Source organism: Bubalus kerabau, chromosome 9 (genome assembly GCF_029407905.1).
Source record: "Bubalus kerabau isolate K-KA32 ecotype Philippines breed swamp buffalo chromosome 9, PCC_UOA_SB_1v2, whole genome shotgun sequence".
Taxonomy (NCBI): Eukaryota; Metazoa; Chordata; class Mammalia; order Artiodactyla; family Bovidae; genus Bubalus; species Bubalus kerabau.
The window spans coordinates 48,336,105-48,357,379 of record NC_073632.1 but is presented as its reverse complement, the minus strand read 5'-3'; the positions used below and the strand labels follow the sequence as shown (position 1 = coordinate 48,357,379).

At 38.9% G+C, this 21,275-nt stretch overlaps 1 protein-coding gene across 4 annotated transcripts in view; it reads left to right on the top strand.

The window, feature by feature from the left end:
- FIG4 (FIG4 phosphoinositide 5-phosphatase) overlaps positions 1-21,275 on the top strand; it is a 169,676-nt gene that overhangs the window by 107,404 nt on the left and 40,997 nt on the right. For 2 of the 4 annotated variants that reach the window (XM_055535229.1, XM_055535227.1), the window contains 6 exons: positions 920-978; positions 2,232-2,379; positions 3,905-3,988; positions 5,960-6,155; positions 7,170-7,252; positions 9,330-9,416. In XM_055535229.1, coding sequence (XP_055391204.1) covers positions 920-978; positions 2,232-2,379; positions 3,905-3,988; positions 5,960-6,155; positions 7,170-7,252; positions 9,330-9,416 — 657 coding nt within the window. Of the gene's footprint in view, positions 1-919; positions 979-2,231; positions 2,380-3,904; positions 3,989-5,959; positions 6,156-7,169; positions 7,253-9,329; positions 9,417-18,981; positions 20,246-21,275 lie in introns of those variants that run through there. The other 2 variants (XM_055535230.1, XM_055535228.1) reach the window with 2 other exon arrangements.

The window sequence follows — 21,275 nt, the reverse complement described above, 5'->3', positions numbered from 1 at the left end:
CATTCCTTTGATCTGATAATCTGATTTTTTTAGAAAAGGAAATGAGAATAGCCTGGTGTGGCTTGTTTTTATGAATAGATGTGGATTCATAGAAGTCACTGGTCATCTTCTTAGGTTACTCCCATCTCTAGTAAATACTTGATTTGTTATCTTGCCTGCATTGACATCACACTCATTGCTGTATAGTTTTTGGAGTCTTTCACCCTCTCGCTTTTGAACATCAAGACTGCATTTGCCCATTTCCAGTGTCGGTTCTGCTCTTTAAAAAGAGTATTGAGTGCAGCTGTACCAGGACACCTGAGTGCTCCCAGAGATGCTGTGCTGTCTCCTTCCGCCTCTTGGGCTGTGCACAGTTCCCTCTTACCTTGTGTATTTCTCTTTCCAGCATGAAACTTGTGCTGGTAAAGATAGGAACAATACTGTAGCTCTACTTTCTCTTTATTTTCAACATGGCATTTCTAAAGCGTAGAACAGTGTTTGACGCACAGTAAGTGCTTAATAAATGGTGAAAGACTGAATGAATTCTTTGTAAGCAGCAGACTTATCCCTTTTCTGTTGTTGTTGTTTTTTTTTCCCATGCTTTAAAGCCTTGCTATTCAAAAAGTAGTCTGAGGACCAGCCCCTTTGATATCACCGGGGGCTTGTCTTAAATGTAGAATCTCAGGCCCCACCTACTGAATCAGAATCTGCCTTTTAACGGGATTTTCAAGTGATTCATGTGTATGCTGCCTTTGAGAAGCACTGCTCTAAAGCATAACTTCAGTCTCAAGCAAAACTTTAGCAGCCTTTCCTGTTATCCTAGTACTAACCACCCCCCACCATAGTTCATTTGTCTAGATAACACATTTTATCTAGTGAATTGTAGAAAACCAACATTTACATTTGGCGCATTTTAATTCTTTTTTTTTTTTTTTAATAGTTATACTTACTGGTGGACACCAGAGGTAATAAAACATTTACCACTGCCCTATGATGAAGGTAGGTACGCTGTTTCTCCTTTAGTTTTTATGCCAACCTATTTGGAAATTATTATTAAATGATCTTGAAGCATTCGTTTCATATAACATTTTATTTGGAAGAAATGAATGACTATTCAGGGTTATGTAATAGATAGGAGATTATGACGTCTTAGACAGCTTTTTTTAAAGGGTAGAGATTGTATTATACTTCTTTTGTCTCAATAGGCCAATACCTTGTATTGTGTCTTACCAGTTATAAGGTATGTCACTCAGATGTTTACTGGATATATTATTTCATCATTTAAAATTAGTACTTAATATATTCCTACATATTTGGGGGGAATAGGGGAGGAAGTGAGGACCCATTCACAAGGAGAAATAAAAACTCTCCCTATATCTAAGCAGTGAAAAAGGTACAGATGTATGTATAAAACTATATTTTAGTCACTGAAGATTAAATTATATATTAATTTGTCAGAAAGGCAGTAAAGTTTTTACATTCAAAGAATACCTTCAGATGTATTTTAACATATTAGAGCAATGTTTCCAAGTTTAAATAATTGATCAGTTTGAAATAGAGTTTATTCTTGATTCTGTTATTGATTCTTCTGACCATGGACAAGCCAGTTTTCTCAGTTGTGAAAGGATGCGATGATCTATTGCCAATCTGGAACACTCCAGTTGAAGATTCCATCTAGTCACATTTGACCATCCCGTTTTTGGATGGTATGGGGCAGGCCATAAAGTAAGAAGATTGCAAATAAGTTCTTCACAAATTATTAATTATCTTTTAAAAAGCATTTTTTTACCTTGAAATTCTGGACAAAATCATAAATCATACAGCTGCTAAGAAGATTCAGTTGTTCTAGGAAAAAAGAGAGGAATTTAACAACCTAATGTTGCCCATAATAAAGAGGATTTGAAATACAATGGAAAATTTAATAAAATAGCTGCATAATTTTTATCTCTAAGGCAGAGGGTGTTTATTTAAGAGAAAAAAGGAATTTAAAGAATTGAGTGATTTGATTTCTTAAATAATTCCCCACTCCCACCCCAGCTTCCAGAGGCCTCTGCCTCCTTAGCGATTATCTTGCTCAGCTTTGCTGTGTATGTTTTGTGCACGTGTCTGGTTTCAGCTCCAAGTGTGTAAAAGCCAGAGGCACGATCTGAGCCTCGTTCAGTGTACTCTCTGTGAACACAGTTGCCATGACAGAAATGTTTATGAGATGTAATCTGAAGACTTTTAAGAGTAACAGGCAGTATCTCTCTTAGTTATCTGTGCTGCGAACTTAAAGAAGTTAGTAGTGAAGAAATTTCACAAATATGAAGAGGAGATTGACATCCACAATGAGTTCTTTCGACCGTACGAGCTGAGTAGCTTTGATGACACCTTTTGCTTGGCTATGACGAGTTCAGCACGGTATGCTGTGAATTCTCTGAAACTGGAAGCATTGGGGAACTGTGGTTTTCCCAGTTTGTTTAGCTGTGTCTTCCTTTACTGTTCTGCATGCCTCCTGCAGGTGGTTGTCCAACCTCTGAAACTCCTTCTGCAGTTGGGAGCCCATTACTCAGGAGGCAGTCCTTCTATTGTTGGACAGCTCTCCATCCTGGTCTGTCACCTTTGAACATACTTCATTTTTCTGTCTCTTTTGGACTTTAATGGGGCCTTTTAGGAAAATGATGGGTCTAGATTAAGAAAATTAGGCTCAGAAAATCAGTTTTTGACCATTATGTTTTATACTAAAGTTTGCATTCTTGTATTTACCTTTTGTGTTTCACATTTTCTTCAAATGTGATATATGTGTGCCTAAACTTAATATAGTACATGGTGAAACATATTTCATGGTTTGTTTCCTAAAAATCACTCTACATTTTTCTTTGGTTTCAGATAGAAAGTTTGGAATTTTTACTTGCTTGATTTTCAGTTATACTTGTTAAAGTTTAGCAGTTTTAACTGTGAGGTTATCGTCATTTTCCTTTGGGTTATACATAAATTTTAGTGAGTAGAAAATTCTCAAATGTGTCATCCATAAATCATGAGGATCAACTGAGTAGTTCAAAAAGAAGGAAAAATTAAACCACTTACATTTGTGTAAAGTTTAAAAATAAAATAAAATTAAAAAAAAAAAAAAGAATTAAACCACTTACATTTGAAAGGAGCATTTTCAAACTGTTAAATAGGCATTTTGAGTCAGATTCAATATTACTTTCTTTTCCTTCAAAAAATGTAATATTGAGTCACATGCTTGGAACAGTATCCTTGCCAGAAGTTATGAGTCTTATCTGCATACATCATGTAACGATTGCTTATTTGGCATCTATTAAGGAGTTTTGTCTGGCATCAGCAGTAATAGTAAGGTAGCCCCTGTATCATGAGGAAGTAGCTTCAGCTTATCACAGTAAGTGGTAAATTAACAGTTTCTATTTAAAGTGTTCCAGTGTTATAATGAATTAACTCCAGACTAATGAGATAGATGTTGATACTTCAATTCATACCACTGTGTTTTTGATAATTGTGCCTGCCTCCTTAGGTGGTATAGTGTAATAAACACATTGTCTATAAAACCGAGCAGCTTAGTGTCTTGCCATCAGTTTTATGAGTTTAATTTTACTTGAAAATGAATCATGATATACAACCAGAGATGAATCTTAATAGTAATTCAGATATCAGTTCTGCTCCAGAAAACAAAATCTTGAATTCAAAATCGTTGGGCCTCTTAATCAGAGAAAATTCACAGTGAAGACTGCTAACACTGAAGTTACCAAGTGCCATTAATTCATGGGGTCTTATGGCCCAGATCACCTAAACTCCCCTGAGTATTTCACTTAGAATATATATACCTCTGAAGGCTAAGAAGGAACAGTATAAGAATGTGAATAGAGAGGGAAGCTGACACCATCTGGATGGACAGTGATTCACATGGAATTTTTTCCCCTTTCTTCAGTGACTTCATGCCTAAGACCGTTGGTATTGATCCAAGTCCATTTACTGTACGTAAGCCAGATGAAACCGGAAAATCGGTATTGGGGTAAGATTTACATGTAGAATAAAATTTTAAAGATTCACATAAAAATAATATAGCACTTTCACTCAAAACTAATAACTTCAAGTCAAATAGTTTACAGCATAGTATATACACTGCATCCACGGGCATGCTAAGTCACTTCAGTCATGTCTGACTCTCTGTGATCCCATGGACTGTAGCCCGCCAGGCTCCTCCATCCATGGGATTCTCCAGGCACGAATACTGGAGTGGGTTGCCATTTCCTCCTCTAGGGAATCTTTCTGACCCAGGGACAGAACCTGTGTCTCTTATGTCTCCTGCATTGGTAGGTGGGTTCTTTACCACTAGCACCACCTGGGAAGCCCACTGCATCTATACAGATAGCTTATTTATAAAACTGGGATTATTAAAACATGTTTGACGCTTAAAGTAGAATTTATGGGAATTTCAGCAACACAGTACATTTTACTTAAATTAGATGTTTCGTAGATGGCATAAAGTTAGGTAGCAGATGTTATGTATGTCCTTTAATAACTCCATATCCTCTGTTTACCACAACATAAAAGACTTAGGTAAAAATGTGTATTTGTTGTGTTTATTTTTGCTGGCACCCAGAGAAAACATTAAAGCAAATGCTCAAACAGAGGCCTTAATAGATTTTCTGTGTACTATGTTAACATTGTGTGTGGGATGACTGTTATTTTATTGTATACAGCAGTACAAGGAAGAGAACAAACCACGGTTAAATCTTTATGCTTTGAGACTGGAATGAAATGTGTCCTAGTGTGCGCATCTCTGTTACTGCTGCTGACCTGAGTGATCCCAGGGATGAGAATTCTCCTAGGCCCTGGCCAGACCGTGGATTTTGAGTCCTAATTGTATTTGGGAGTGTGTACAGGGTCTTAATTGGATTATAACTACATGTGTGACTTATACAATGAGATATATACTGATATTACTATTTCCCAGATACACCACTTATGTGGCTTAAATATGTGTCCTGGACCAGGTGCTATGAGGAATTTAAAAGAAGGAACGTCCTCAGGACATTTAGAATTTAAAGTGTTCCTGGGACAAATACATAGATAACCATTTATATTAGTGTATAGTTCTGAAATGTATCAACTTTAATTTTTAGTTTCATGAAGTCAGAAATGAATTTATTTTCTCTAATATCTAACCCATGGTTAGATAGTATTACATATTTCTTTTCTAGAAAATGTAGAATATTTCAAGTCCCTTGCAGATAATTTTTTCAAGTAAGAATATTAACTATATTAAATATTTTTCATAAAATACAAAAATATTACCATACATTTTTTTAATTAAGAAAAAAACAGTATTCTGACTACTGTCAAATTTGGCAATGAAATAAAAGCAAATAATGTATATTTTTTTCTGTTTCCCCTCATCCACTCTCTATGATTAGAAGACATCATCAGCAAACATAGTTATTTACTAATTAAATTGTTTTAAAACAATTTAAAATCTTAGTTTATGTTCATCAGTTGCTCATTACTTCGGTACAAGTTAATTAGCTGCCACTGTGATTGATAAAAATTCATAGGAAGGCCAGAAACACACATGGATTTGGCTATCGACCCTTTCTTGATGCTTCTACAAGTTATAGGTAATTTCACTAATATCTCAGATATAACAGTCTTCTACTGTACTATAAATTTTGAAAATCCTGATTTCAGTTACCAAAAGGGAAGACACAGTAGCCAAGTGGTAGAAAGGCTTTTCTGCACACTGCAAGCACATACTTACTTATTTTCTGAATTCATAGCAAGCTTAAATTCATAGAAGGTCAGTACATGTACATGATAAACTATTAAACTTTTCCCTTCAGCACAACTTGAATCCAGACGCTAGCTTCTCACAGTCATTTTCTTAACACTTCTCCAGGACTAAGGCTTTGGGACAGAGTGATACGCGGTGAGCACTGAGGGTTTGGTTTATAGATGCTTCACATCCATATTCATCTTTTTAAAGAAATAAGAGCAACAGAGAAGAAGCTGTGTTACAGCGGAAAACAGCCGCCAGTGCCCCGCCGCCGCCCAGCGAGGAGGCCGTGTCCAGCAGCTCGGAAGACGACTCCGGGACCGACCGAGAGGAGGAGGGCTCCGTGTCCCAGCGCTCCACCCCAGTGAAGATGACCGACCTGGGCGACAGTGCCAAAGTGACAGAGGTGAGGGACCCAGGAGAGGCTGCTGTCCAGTGAGGCTCTGGACAACCAGCTGCAGCATCCCGCTTTCAGCCGAAAGGCTGAGAGCCAGGAAGAGTCACATCACCTCACTCCACCATTCTCATGCGTGGTGTTGGAGGTGCTGCAGAGACAAATACATTTGGCAAAGATATTACTGAAAATGGTTTCTGAAATCGGTATTTTTGCTTCCACGTGTAGTAGTAAATTTCTTCTCCCTTCAGAATTCTTAAGGCGAATCCTGTCCCTCTTTGAGCAACCCGTCCACTTGAGGTCTATTTGTTCCCTTGCTTAGCACATTATGGGAATGCAGGGTTTGCACCTGGGCCTCACAATCTCTGCCTAATCCCAGTGGGAAGTTCATCCTGTTGAATTTGATATTGATAGTATATTGAGGGAAAACAAAAGGCAAGTGAACAATAGAAAAATCAAATTTAGCTTTAGGGGAACTGGATTTCTAGAAAGAGCCAGAAGTCATTTGAGGTAGACATGGCAAATAAAATGTAATGGTATGGGAACTAAATCTGTTATTCTGGGCATTGGCAAAGTGCAGCCTATTGACCAAAGCAGCTTGCTGCCATTTTTTCTAAGTAAAGTTTAATTTACAACCAGCCATACCTATTTACAGCCATACCAATTTGTTTATATGTTATCTATGGTTGCTTTCACCCCGTAACAGCAGAATTACGCAGCTGTGGCAGAGATGATGTGACCCAAAGAACATAAAGTATTTACTGCCTGACCCTTCACAGAAAATGTTTGCCAACTCTTGCATTATACAAAAGCAATTAGTAACTACCAACTAAGTTTTATCTGTAATCTATTTTAGTGAAAATGAAATAAAAATTTTAAAAAATCATTGAGAAATTTAATGAATACATTGAAACATTGTGATGGTTTTTATGGGAAAATTCACAGGGTTGTTTTCTTCATTTTTGGAAATTATTAATGTGCTAGATGTCTAAGAACTCTTCCTGATTCCCTTATTTTTGACCCCAGAATGTAGTCCAGCCCATGAAAGAGGTGTATGGAATCAACCTCTCAGATGGCCTCTCAGAAGAAGATCTTTCCATTTATTTAAGGTAAGGTATTTTCAAGAGAAATTAAGGACAAATGCAAATGTATTACAATAACTTACATCTAATATAACTTTTAAAAATTGAAAGTAGTCAACCATACAGAAGGAAGTGACTTCCACTTGGAATAGTAGCATTTAGGTCAGATTCTGAAACAACTTATATTTGGAATTAAAAACCCTTCTTACTGTCTGAGACTCTTGGGCCCCTGAATGATAAAAGTTTATGATACTTACACATATTTTCACTGCCCGAATATAAACTGCAAACTGAAGTTCAAATGCATTTCTGCATTCCTGCATTAACAAATTCTCAAGATCAAGTACCTTCTTACAAAATGAACTTGGGATATTGACAGTTGAGGACTTTGTATTCAATTTAGCTTGGGGTGGGTGGAGGGGGTGGATGTAGCCCTGGTGGGAGTGGTGACTGGGGAGGAAAAAGGAAGCAGTGATGAAAAGGTACCAATTCAGAGTGTTATAGACTTTTATTAGGAAGATCTAGCTAAAAGGTGGAGATCTACCAAAAGGTATCCATAAAATCACGTACCTAAAAATGTGTCTGTGTGTGTTTGCAGAGATTAATAGTTATCAGATTCTCTAAAGAATTCCTCACCCCCAAATCCTCAAAAACCTAAGGATTAAACACCCATTTAAACACCGCCTCAACCTAGTATTAATATATGTATTAAGAATTCGTAATTATTTAACAAATGAACATGGTCCCACTTATGTAAGTTTGGCTTATGTAAAATGTAATATAAATGAGTACTAGTCTTCAGGTCTTTTTTAAGGAGGGTATTTGTTTTGCAGAATCCACTGAACTGATTATTTTTTGTTCTCTACTTCAAATTAGTAAGATCTGCTGTAGAATATGTAAAATATAGAAATATATAGCATTTCTTAACTGCAGACGCACTGGTATGACTATGTATACTGTCCTACTGGAAGTCAACTGAGTCCATTCAGAACTCAGCCGCACCCTCCTCAGTCCTGGACACACAGTACATTCACAGCAGCTGCCACACTCTGTCACTCAACTCTAATAGTAGTTGAAGTAGACCTCTAAGCAACATGGTCTAGAAGAATGAATTATCTGGAGTTAGTGACCAATATGACTCTACTTACTGCAGAGAGCATAAGTATGCATGTCAATGATGTTCACTTGCTGAAGATAGAAGCTGGACAAGACTAAGCTAATTTAAAAGTTTTTCATAGCACTGTAATGATTTAATAATTGGTAGTTTCTGAAGCACTTTTCCTGACCTTTAAAAAACCTAATAAAAACTACAGGCTGCATCCCTGAGGGTCAGATGGATGCATGGAGCACAGGCCACACCTCAGATGGGTGTACTTGAGAAATATCAGCGGCCCATTGCTAGGCATCCTCTCGCCTTGCTGAGTGAGCCTGGGGCCTGCCCTGGCCTTTAGCTACAAGTCCGGTTTAGTGTTGTTGGAGGCTTCTCTGAGGAGGTGTGGTGGGCCAGTGAAGCTCAGCAGGTGGTCTCCTCAGCCCCCTCTGTCTCTGTTGAAAGTACCCTTAGTAGTGGCTGGTGTACGTGTGGGGATTCTTGTGGTCCTGAGGAACCAAGTCCTTGTCCTGGGATTTTAGCAGCATCCTTGCTTTAGGAGCTGGGTCTCTAGCCTGATCCTGCTGTTTCCTTGTCATTTGTCTCAGCCAAGCACCATCCCCCTCCCCTTGTTTCCCTCTGCTTCCCGCTGTGGTCACCCTCAGACCCGCAAGGGGTTATGGTCAAATTCCTGGCCTCGGGAACATTTCGGCTCAGGTTCTATATCACGTTTGAGTAAACAGAATGCAACAAAGTAAACATTTTCTTTCATTTTTATATCCATGGTTATGACTTAAATTTTAAGCATTTCCTCCTCCTCTATTCTCATAAACCCACTCTAACATCAGGCAGTCATTTATAAACCAAGTCTTGTGTCACACACGGTCCTCTTGTGTGCTTTTCTGATAGAAGTATATTACTGTCATTCAAACACCCATACAATTTGTGTGATCTACTGAATTTGTGGCAGGTAGTTCCTTTAGCTTACTTTTTTTTACACATTATAACTTGTAGATTTGTGCAGCTGGGGCAGAGTCAACACAAACAAGACAAGAGCAGCCAGCAGTTCTGTTCCAGGTGCCCAGATGGAGTTATAAAATTGTAAGTACTAGATTAGGCCTTGTAAAAATAATCTTTGTATTCATGCCTTTAAGACTTTGTAAGAGAAATATTGGGACCAAATTAGTATAAGCACTAAAGCATCTCCTCCTGGTATCCTATTGGAGGAGAACTGGGTATCTATGGGCATGTGGAAGAGGCTGGCAGCCTGACCTGTGCTTGAAATGCGCCCTTTAGAAATGGGATTGAAATTGCTGGGGGATTCCCACCAGTGGGTGGGGCCGGGATGAAAAAACAGATCTGATCCTGGAGACAAGCTCCTCAAGTTCACTACCAGACCCCTGAGGGCAGGAGTGGTTTGTCTTTTCTAGCACTATATCTTCACCAGTTCTTTTAACTTGCTGTTTAGTAAATTAAATAAACACTCTGCCACTTTTGGGGTTTTTTACGTTAAGCAAGTACTTTTAAGTCCTGTGTGGCTCAGTTTCTTTATCTGCAAATGTGATGATAGTCCCTGCTTCATGGGAGGGTGGCGACACTTGCAATGAGATCATGCACAAAGTGCTTAATATTTCCCATTACGCTGTGATCATCACCATCGTCACACTCTTCTTTGTATTTATCATTGTTCTCTGCTTTTTGGGACCAACCAAAGCAGAGGTTGTGACCAGGAGTGGCTCCCTGATGCCGTGTGCTCAGCTGAGTTTCTTTTATGAAAATGGGTCACTGTGGTGATTAAGTGAGGTGGAATATGTAATGTGTCTAGATCAGTGTCTGGCATAGAGTTGACATTTAGTAAATGTTCTCTTCCCTTTTCTTAGTCCAACTTTATCAGTTAGTTTAATAAACCATTGATACTGATTGCCCGACTTCTGTCTGTACTGTATCTGTGTGTTCCTGATTGTTAAGAGGCGACTGTAGCAATCCAGGCAAAGATTGGTGGCTTAGAGAGTAGTGGCTGGGAGAATTTTGGAAATGAGATGAATCTAGGAAATGTTTAGGAAGTAAAATAGAGAGGAGTTGGATATGGAAAAAAGGCCTTACCAAGGATGGTCATTAGGTTTTTTGGTTTGTGCAGTAGGTTTGATTGATTGATTGATTCATTCATTCACTTAGCAAATAAGTACTTAATACCTATTAGGACCTGCCATTTATCAAGGTAAAGAGCACTGTAGGAGAACCCCATTTGCCTTTCAAGGGGGAACCAAAGTGGCCATGTTTAGGAAGCAGTTGAATCAACTGATATGAACTCAGAAAAGAGGCTCTGGGATTGTGAATGCATATTGATGATAACTGAAGCCATTGGTCAAAGATGACACCACTTAAGAGAATAACAGACTGAGGAGATCTACAGGTGAGTCTTAAGGGGATCTGGGTTTAACACTGAGAAGAGACACAGAGATGGCTAATCACAGAAGGGGAAGGAAAAACCAAGATTATTTTATCACAGTCTCCAAAAGGTCTATTTATCCCTTCTTTCTCTCCTCTGTCACTATTTTTTTCCTCTCTCTTTTTAAAAACATAAGAGCTCATTAACTTAGAAACAGGTTTTCTTTCTTAGATCTAGTTAGCATACGGAAGTATGAGCTCCCAAATAAGCTGATATTGCTGCTGTTAAGTCACTTCAGTCGTGTCCGACTCTGTGTGACCCCATAGACGGCAGCCACCAGGCTCCCCCATCCCTGGGATTCTCTAGGCAAGAACACTGGAGTGGGTTGCCATTTCCTTCTCCAATGCATAAAAGTGAAAAGTGAAAGTGAAGTCGCTCAGTCGTGTCCGACTCTTAGCGACCCCACGGACTGCAGCCTACCAGGCTCCTCCATCCATGGGATTTTCCAGGCAAAGTACTGGAGTGGGGTGCCATTGGAAGTAGCCAAAGAAGGAAAAGTGTTTAAATGTGTTGGTAAAGTAAGAGACTCTGTTATCAAATTGTATTATTTGAATTGATTCTTCCATTAAAATAGTATAGCACAATTTAGGAGGAGCAGATACTAAAGGGAATATAGCTTACAAAATAAAAGAAAAACATCTTCCCATTTCCTTCAACATTGTGTCTACTTTGATCTGTGACTGGTCTTGCTGATAAGTTACTTTTAAATTCTTTTTCTTACAGTATTTAGTATTTGCTTTTCTGAGTCTTAGCACAGATAAAAAAAAAAACAAACCATGTGGATCTTGAATTTTTTTAACCTTTTCCACTTAATTAGTAAAGAATCTAACATGAGTATCTTTGCACAGCATCTTCAGCAGGATAACAAAGAGCTTGGTAGGCTTTGTATTATGTTGTCATGGCAACTGCTCAAGAGTGTTGTTTTTTGGTGTGTGTGTGTGTGTGTGCATGTGGCGTGTGCACTTGCTTTAAATTGAAACCCTGTAACTAGGTTCTTAAAATGTCAGCTATTCAATTTTAGATTTTTAAAGCTGTGCCAAAACCAAGAGAAATTAGATTTATGTGAGATGCTCCAAATCCTCATCTTGTTATGGTTCAGGTTCTAGTATATTTTGAAATATAGCAAGTTTTTTTAAGTTTATATACATTTGTGTCTACTGATCTCTGGATAATTCATAGTCTTATCAGTTTGTCTTGAAATTATGAGGCAAACAAGTACTCCTTTTCTAAATGGGGTATGTAACAACCAATATAAAATATATTGACAGTGATCAACTGGCAAGGAGCCAGTAGACCAGGAGCTCCTGAAGCAGAGGTATAGAAAACTGGATGGAGGAGCTGGACATGGTCACTTGTGCTCTTGCAGGACATTTCTTAGGAGTGCATCTTAAACCCCAAACTGGTCAGTGTCTGCACTATCAGCCCAAACACTCACAGTTATATCCTCTTTGAGCGTGACCCTCCCTTTGACTCATGCCACTCCCTCAGTGTGTGGGTGGTGATTAGGGAAAAGCGACATCAGGCAACACTTCCTGAGCAGTGCGTGATGGGCACTGTTCTATGTACCTTAACCTGTATCAACTCAATTCTCACAATAACTCTAGGAAGTAGGTCTTAACTATCGTCTTCATTTTACAGATGGGGAAACCCCACAGAGAAATTATATAACTTGCCCAAGGTCAAACAGCAACTGACATTCAAACCCAGATGAGCTGGCTGTCCATCACTAAGCTGTAAATGCCTAGTGTTACCAACAGCTTTTATAACCACAGTGGTAAAAATACTGGGTTATTAGTGTGAACAGCCTTTATTTTGATCCTCTGACATGATCTGCTTTATAGGCGGCTCCAGATGCAAACCATAGTGTTTCTGCCCTGTTGAGCTTGAACTTTTTTTTTTAAATAATATTTAAAGAGAATATGCCTTTATTCTTTTCCCGGTCCCGAGCATATTGCCTCAAATGTAGACTTGCTTCCTGGGCAGGCACACTTTGCTTGATTCATAACATGGTATGGAGGTTAAGACGTCCTGGGAATAGTGTTACTGCTGTTTAGGGTTATTGCCATCCTAAGTTGTAAGTTCCCCTGCTGCCTCTTGAATTGTACCTAAATTGGGTGCTCAGTAAATGTCTGTTGAAATGTGCTGACTCTCACGCCTGCCCCCATTACTATCCGAGTATGCGCGGGGTGCCGTGAGCATCTCTCACGGCCCACCTCATCCATCCTTGATCACTTGTTAGTTCTTCCCCTATTCTGCTTCCTGCTCATAAACCCTCTGCCCTCTCCTGTTGTTTCCCTAGTGCCTTCTAATAGAGGAGAAGAGTGAACACATCAAGGGTTTAGCATTTTTTCCCTCTCTGTCCTGCTTCCGCTTGCACCTGTGACCAGATGCAGAGTGAGACAGGCCTGCAGGGAAGAACTTGCTGAGCCCGGGCAGGTGGGGCACTGTATTCAGGACCACCCTGCCCTCATTGTATACTCCCAGTTCTCAGCACTTTTTAACTAAGCAATATATGCCAATCCGTGGAGGTTAAGAACATGAACACGTGTATTATTAGTGCCTGCTATTCCATGGCTCACCTATTCCAGGTATATGTCTCACTTGTTTAAACATTTGTCTCTCAGCAATGGTTCAAAATGTAACACATAGAGTTTGGTAAAAAACTGTCTAATTTAGGATCCTTCCAATGGAGGATGAGCTAAATAACTGTTTACTGTATTAAGACCATAGGTTGAATTTATTTGCTAAGAACATCTCACAATAAACAGCATCTGCTGACCTTAGAGGGAATGCCCCTGGGTTTCAGCTTTGGCTAGGGGATCCTCTCACTCATCAGAGGATGCTCTTACACAGAGTCAGGGCATGTTTTCACACCCATGAGGTGAGCATGACACTAGGCCGTGCTTAGCTCAACTTTGTTGACTTTCCGTGGTGTCACTTTCAATGCTGTGTCGCTATATACATGTCACTCCAGGGTTCCCACCCCACCGTTGATTTCATCGAGTCCTCTGCAGATAATACTCTCATCTCCGCTGCAGGCTAAAAAAGTATTTAATGGGTCACTCTTGTTATCTTTTCCAAACACCCAGGGGTACAGTCTTTAAAGGTTTAAGGATCAGAGCAGTTGGGAAGCAGTGATCAGTGATTAGCAGCTAATTCGCTCCGTAGGAGGGAGACGATGGTGACGACAGTTCCTCAGCCCAAGGAAACTAGGCTGAGACCTTTCCTCTCACCCCAGAAAGTACCACAGAAGTCTTGCTTTCTCTGGCTCAGGCCTTTGTTTTTCTCTCTTTAACCCTCTCTGGCTTTTTTCTATATGCTTTTCTAATGATCTTTTTGCTTCCCCCAACCCCCTGTTTATTTTACCTTCCTCTCTTTCTCCCTCTTTTTTCCTTTGCCATCCTCTTTCCAACCCCTCCAGGGTATTTTTAACTCTGTTTAGTTTTTAAAATACAGTAATCTCTCCAGAACACAAATTTCTTGCCTGTATTTTAGGATAGTGCTTTTCAGATTATAATTCTAGACTCATTAGTGGGCCATGAAATTAATTTGGTAGGCCTCCACACAACAAAATGAAACGAAACTGAATTGAGTCCAGTAGAAGGCTCTAGTGCATGGCACAGGGGTTGAGTCTTGTTTCATGAAATTTTATTTCTATACATAAATATAGCATTGTGCAAAACACATTTCTCACTGTGGATAACAGTCACAGATTGAGTTTATATGAATGCACCTTTTCTGAGACCAAATGAATTAAAAATCTTAACTCTGTTCCCATTATCCAGGCACTTAATGAATGTTTGTTGTTTGAATGAAAATGTGTGAATAATTTCTGTTTGGAATAGACAAGAGAGGTCAGGAAGGAAAGGGATCAGAAAGAGGTGTAAGAGGTTTCTGTGGTGTATCCAAAGTGGGTAAAGTAAATGCAGGCTTTGGAAAATACACTCTCATTACTTACAATGAGTTGAGCACTGGGATGACCATGCAAAGGAAGGAAGTAGCAGGAAGCTCCAGCTGAAAGGCAAAATGAAAAGCTATTAGATATATAAAGGAAAGACAGAAAAGTGAACGCCTCTTTGTTTGAATATTATCTATAATAGTACCTGCATTCTGAATATTATCTATTATAGCACCTGCATACTGTTAAACAAGAAAATTTAATGGAACACGGTGAATTTTTTGAACCTTTCAGAGAAGGCTATCCTGAAAGGTTTCTAGCATATAAGGAGTAATAAATGGAAATTTAATTATAGGTAATTGTGTAATTAATTTACTGTATCTAAAATAACTTCTGATATTTTAAAAATTTAGTATATTGACTATTTTATTTTGGTGACTACAAAGCATACCATTTATGGAAATTCTGCAGGTTCACATGAGGACTTGAGTCTCCACCCTGCCAATATAGGTTTTTCTTTTTTTCCAAGAACCTAGCTAGTGATTCTATAAGATATACTTGTGTGTGTGCTCTGTTGTGCCTGACTCTCTGCGTTGCCGTGGACTGTATAGCCTGCCAGGCTCCTCTATCCATGGAATTTCCAGGAAAGAATACTGGAGTGAGTTGCCTTTTCCTCCTCCAGGGGATCCTCCTGATCCAGGGACCAAACCTGCATCTCCTGCATTGTTAGGCATATTCTTTACCACTGTGCCACCTGGGAAGCCCAAGGCATACTTTTGTAATACAGTAAGGCATTATAGGCACTATATGCCAGGTTAGGTGTATGTACATTAATACACAGTTGAGTGAGAGAGAGAGATAGTCTCTGCTTCTGAGGGTTTCCCTGGTGTCAGGAAATTCCAGGTGGTGGGAGGTGGTGTGAAGACGAAGCTGTTGGGAGTGCAAAGAAGAATACAAATCAGATTCCTGGGCAGGCTTCACCTAGGCTAAATTTTAAGGGAAAATTGGAGTTATCTGGTTGAAGAAGGCAGAGAGAGCAAAGGTTCAAGACCATACACCACTTTTGGAGACCCATACAGAATTCAGTGTCTAATGCAAGGGGATTTTCAGTGAGGAGGCCAGAGATACAGACCGACAGGAATAATCAGAAAGAGATGCTAAGTGAGAGAGAGTGACCCTTGTCCTAGAAGCCTGTTTTAATCAGGGATATGATAAAAGTTACTGTGGAAATAGCATGGAGAATGGATTGGAGGCCAAGAGATAAACAGCACATCTATTAGAAATCTCAGGGCAAGGAAGTGATTGGAGTCTGCTTTTGGCTGCTGAAATAAAGGGATTTATTTTGTAAAGGTAGATTCTGTAGGACATGGTACAATTTGGTAACTAATTAGGTGTGAGGAATGTGTTAGAGGCAGGAGTGTTCTAACTATGTTGACTAGATCTGGTCACCAGAATTGGAAATACAAATCCAAGCTTGGGACAATGATAGGATCAGGTGATTTGTCTGGCGCTCCGGGGAATGGTGAGGGACAGGGAAGACTGGCATGCTGTGGCCCTTGGGGTTGAAAAGGGTCCACACGACTGAACAAAAGCAAGAGGTTTTACAGAGATTCAGTGATTTTGTGGGTGTTTTTTTTTTTTTTTTTTTTTTTCTGCTCTTGATTTTAAAAGAAAGTAAGTTAAATTTTGTATCTTTCTTTGATGGGGTCCAAGTTAAATAGATTATTATATGTGTTTTTTAAATGTTTTGGAGATTCATGGTCCTATTAAAGGGTGGGGGAGATCCTCCAATTACTGATAGAAATGAAGAATTTAGGGGTTTAAATGTATTTTTAGCCCTTAAAATACTTATTTTTTCACATGAACAAGCAGGTTAATCCTGAGGGAACAGATCTGCATATCTGATATGGCCACGTGAAGAGTATTACTCATTGGTTTTCTTAGCTCTACATAAAGAATCACATTTTGTAACTGTTTAACCTTTTGTTATTTTGTTGGTTTACCAAATTACCATCAATTCTGTGGATGGAAGGTGAGTGGGATGGTTTTGGGCAGATGGAGTGGTTACTGAGTCTTGTGCCATGTCACCGTGCCTTCCTAACAGCCTTTCCTTTTGCACAATGACGATGTGAGCCCAGGTATGATGTATTCATTGCCCTTGTCTTCTCTGAGCTTATGCAAGAAGTCTTTCCAGCTAAGATAAAATTTTGGTTCCAATACAAGAAAAAAGCATTTCAATTGTATATTTAAATATAGATCTGTCATCCTATGTATGACTCAGAACCCTTTGGGGCTTTTACACATAATTTTAAAAATAAAGTACAAATCCCATTAAATCCTAATTTGTGTTTAGAATCCACCAATAGGCATCAATAGTCTTAATGTTGGATCAGTAATTTTCTGTGTTTAGCATTTTAATATTATTTTTCTTATGGTTTATGAAGAAATTTAAGAAGTATTACCATAGAAATCAATTGCATTGTTTTCAAAATTAAAGGTCCATTCATTTTATAACCATCCTTCTGTCATCCCTCCCAATTTAATGGGAACAGAAAGTCCTTGAATAAAAAAAAAAAGCTGTGGTATTTTTAATCTGAAATTAATTTAAAAAAAAACTGTTAAGTTACTTGACGGCAAGGCTTACCTGCCTTTGTGTCTGCAGTTCATAGCATAATACCTAAGGTGCGGTAAGCATTAAGTAAATTAGGAATGAGTAATATTCAGTAGTTTAACTTCTTTAAGGAATGTCATGCAATAGTTTAAGTGTGATGGGAAAAAAAAAGAAATGTCAGGGTTAACAAATTGAAGCAGATGGCAAGACAAATGATAAATATTTGTTAGTTTTCATTTCACTATAGTATATTTTCAGTTTTAGATGTAACAACACAGAGTTCTTGGCAGTTGTCTCATGATTGTCTCAACTGCTTGATATTCTTATTAATTTATATGTTAGTAGGACAGGCTAATGGCACCCCACTCCAGTACTCTTGCCTGGAAAATCCCATGGACGGAGGAGCCTGGTGGGCTGCAGTCCATGGGGTCGTGAAGAGTCGGACACGACTGAGTGACTTCACTTTCACTTTTCCCTTTCATGCGTTGGAGAAGGAAATGGCAACCCACTCCAGTGTTCTTGCCTGGAGAATCCCAGGGATGGGCAAGCCTGATGCGCTGCCATCTATGGGGTCACGCAGAGTCAGACACGACTGAAGCGACTTAGCAGCAGCAGCAGGATAGGCTAAAATAGGATCATGATTTTCTTTTTAAAATTTTTTCAGCTTTATTAAGATAGAATTGACATATAGTATATGTAAGTTAAAGGTATACAATGTAATAATTTGATGTATGCATATACTACAAAATGATTACCATAATAAGGTTAGTTAATGCAACCATCACTTCACATAGTAACAGTTGTATATGTGTGTGTGTATATGTGGTGAGAACGTTTAAAAATTTACTCTTAGCAACTTTCAAATGTACAAAACAGTATTATTAACTATAGTCACCATGCTGTATATTACATCTCCAGAATTTACTTTATAACTAGGAGTTTGTACCTTTGACTACCTTCATCCATTTCCCCTATCCCTCAGCGCCTGCCTCTGGCAGCTACCAATCTGTTTGGGTTTTTTGGAGGGTGGGGTTGTTTAAGATTCCACATATTAGGGAGATCATATGGTATTTATCTGACTTAATTCACTTAGCAAATTGCCCTCAAGTTCCATCCATTTAACATAAGGCAAGACTTCCTTTTTTATATATAGTTGAATAATATTCCTTTGTGTTTATATATAACACATCTTTATCTATTCATGCATTGATGGACACTGAGGTTGCTTTCCCATCTTGACAGCTATAGCTAATGCTGCAATGAACCAGGGGGGTGCGTATATCTTTTTGAGTTAGTGTTTTTTTGTTTTCTTCAAATAAATAGCCAGAATTGTGATTGCTGAATCATATGATCGTTCTATTTTTAATTATTAGGGGAACCTTTATATTATTTTCCATAGTGGCTGTACCAGTTCATGTTCCCACTATAATGAACAAGTGTTCCCTTTTTACCATGTTCTTGCCAGCACTTGTCATCTCTCCTTTTTGATAATATTCTAATAGCTGTGAGGTGAGCTCATCATGGTTTTGGTTTTCATTTCACCGATGAACCTTTTCACATTCCTGTTGGCCATTTATGCCTTCTTTGGAAAAACATCTATTCACATTCTTTGCCCATATTTTAGCTGGATTGTTTGTTTTTGTTCTGTTCAGTGGTTTGAGTTCCTATATATTTTGGCTATCATTTTGTCTTTTCATACTGTTCAAAGAGAAACTCCCCAGGTCAGTAGGTGCCCAATATGCTACTGGAGATCAGTGGAGAAATAACTCCAGAAAGAATGAAGGGATGGAGCCAAAGCAAAAAGAATACCCAGCTGTGGATGTGACTGGTGATAGAAGCAAGGTCCAATGCTGTAAAGAGCAATATTGCATAGGAACCTGGAATGTCAGGTCCATGAATCAAGGTAAATTGGAAGTGGTCAAACAAGAGATGGCAAGAGTGAACGTCAACATTCTAGGAATCAGCAAACTGAAATGGACTGGAATGGGTGAATTTAACTCAGATGACCATTATATCTACTACTGCGGGCAAGAATCCCTCAGAAGAAATGGAGTGGCCATCATGGTCAACAAAAGAGTCCGAAATGCAGTACTTAGATGCAATCTCAAAAACGACAGAATGATCTCTGTTCATTTCCAAGGCAAACCATTCAATATCACAGTAATCCAAGTCTATGCCCCAACCAGTAACTCTGAAGAAGCTGAAGTTGAACGGTTCTATGAAGACCTACATAGGCCTTTTAGAACTAACACCCAAAAAAGATGTCCTTTTCATTATAGGGGACTGGAATGCAAAAGTAGGAAGTCAAGAAACACCTGGAGTAACAGGCAAATTTGGCCTTGAAGTACAGAATGAAGCAGGGCAAAGACTAATGGAGTTTTGCCAAGAAAATGCACTGGTCATAACAAACACCCTCTTCCAACAACACAAGAGAAGACTCTATACATGGACATCACCAGATGGTCAACACCAAAATCAGATTGATTATATTCTTTGCAGCCAAAGATGGAGAAGCTCTATACAGTCAGCAAAAACAAGACCAGGAGCTGACTGTGGCTCAGACCAAGAACTCCTTATTGCCAAAATCAGACTTAAATTGAAGAAAGTAGGGAAAACCACTAGACCATTCAGGTATGACCTAAATCAAATCCCTTATGATTATACAGTGGAAGTGAGAAATAGATTTAAGGGCCTAGATCTGATAGAGTGCCTGATGAACTATGGAATGAGATTCGTAACATTGTACAGGAGACAGGGATCAAGACCATCCCCATAGAAAAGAAATGCAAAAAAGCAAAATGGCTGTCTGGGGAGGCCTTAAAAATAGCTGTGAAAAGAAGAGAAGCGAAAAACAAAGAAGAAAAGGAAAGATACAAACATCTGAATGCAGAGTTCCAAAGAATAGCAAGAAGAGATAAGAAAGCCTTCTTCAGTGATCAATGCAAAGAAATAGAGGAAAACAACAGAATGGGAAAGACTAGAGGTCTCTTCAAGAAAATCAGAGATACCAAAGGAACATTTCATGCAAAGATGGGCTTGATATAGGACAGAAATGGTATGGACCTAACAGAAGCAGAAGATATTAAGAAGAGATGGCAAAAATACACAGAAGAACTGTACAAAAAAGATCTTCAAGAACCAGATAATCACTATGGTGGGATCACTGACCTAGAGCCAGACATCCTGGAATGTGAAGTCAAGTGGGCCTTAGAAAGCATCACTACGAACAAAGCTAGTGCAGGTGATGGAATTCCAGTTGAGCTATTCCAAATCCTGAAAGATGATGCTGTGAAAGTGCTGCACTCAATATGCCAGCAAATTTGGAAAACTCACCAGTGGCCACAGGACTGGAAAAGGCCAGTTTTCATTCCAATCCCAAAGAAAGGCAATGCCAAAGAATGCTCAAACTAGCGCACAATTGCACTCATCTCACATGCTAGTAAAGTAATGCTCAAAATTCTCCAAGCCAGGCTTCAGCAATATGTGAACCGTGAACTCCCTGATGTTCAAGCTGGTTTTAGAAAAGGCAGAGGAACCAGAGATCAAATTGCCAACATCCGCTGGATCATGGAAAAAGCAAGAGAGTTCCAGAAAAACATCTATTTCTGCTTTATTGACTATGCCAAAGCCTTTGACTGTGTGGATCACAATAAACTGGGGAAAATTCTGAAAGAGATGGGAATACCAGACCACCTGACCTGCCTCTTGAGAAATTTTTATGCAGGTCAGGAAGCAACAGTTAGAACTGGACATGGAACAACAGACTGGTTCCAAATAGGAAAAGGAGTATGTCAAGGCTGTGTATTGTCACCCTGTTTATTTAACTTATATGCAGAGTATATCATGAGAAACGCTGGACTGGAGGAAACACAAGCTGGAATCAAGATTGCCGGGAGAAATATCAATAACCTCAGATATGCAGATGACACCACCCTTATGGCAGAAAGTGAAGAGGAACTCAAAAGCCTCTTGATGAAAGTGAAAGTGGAGAGTGAAAAAGTT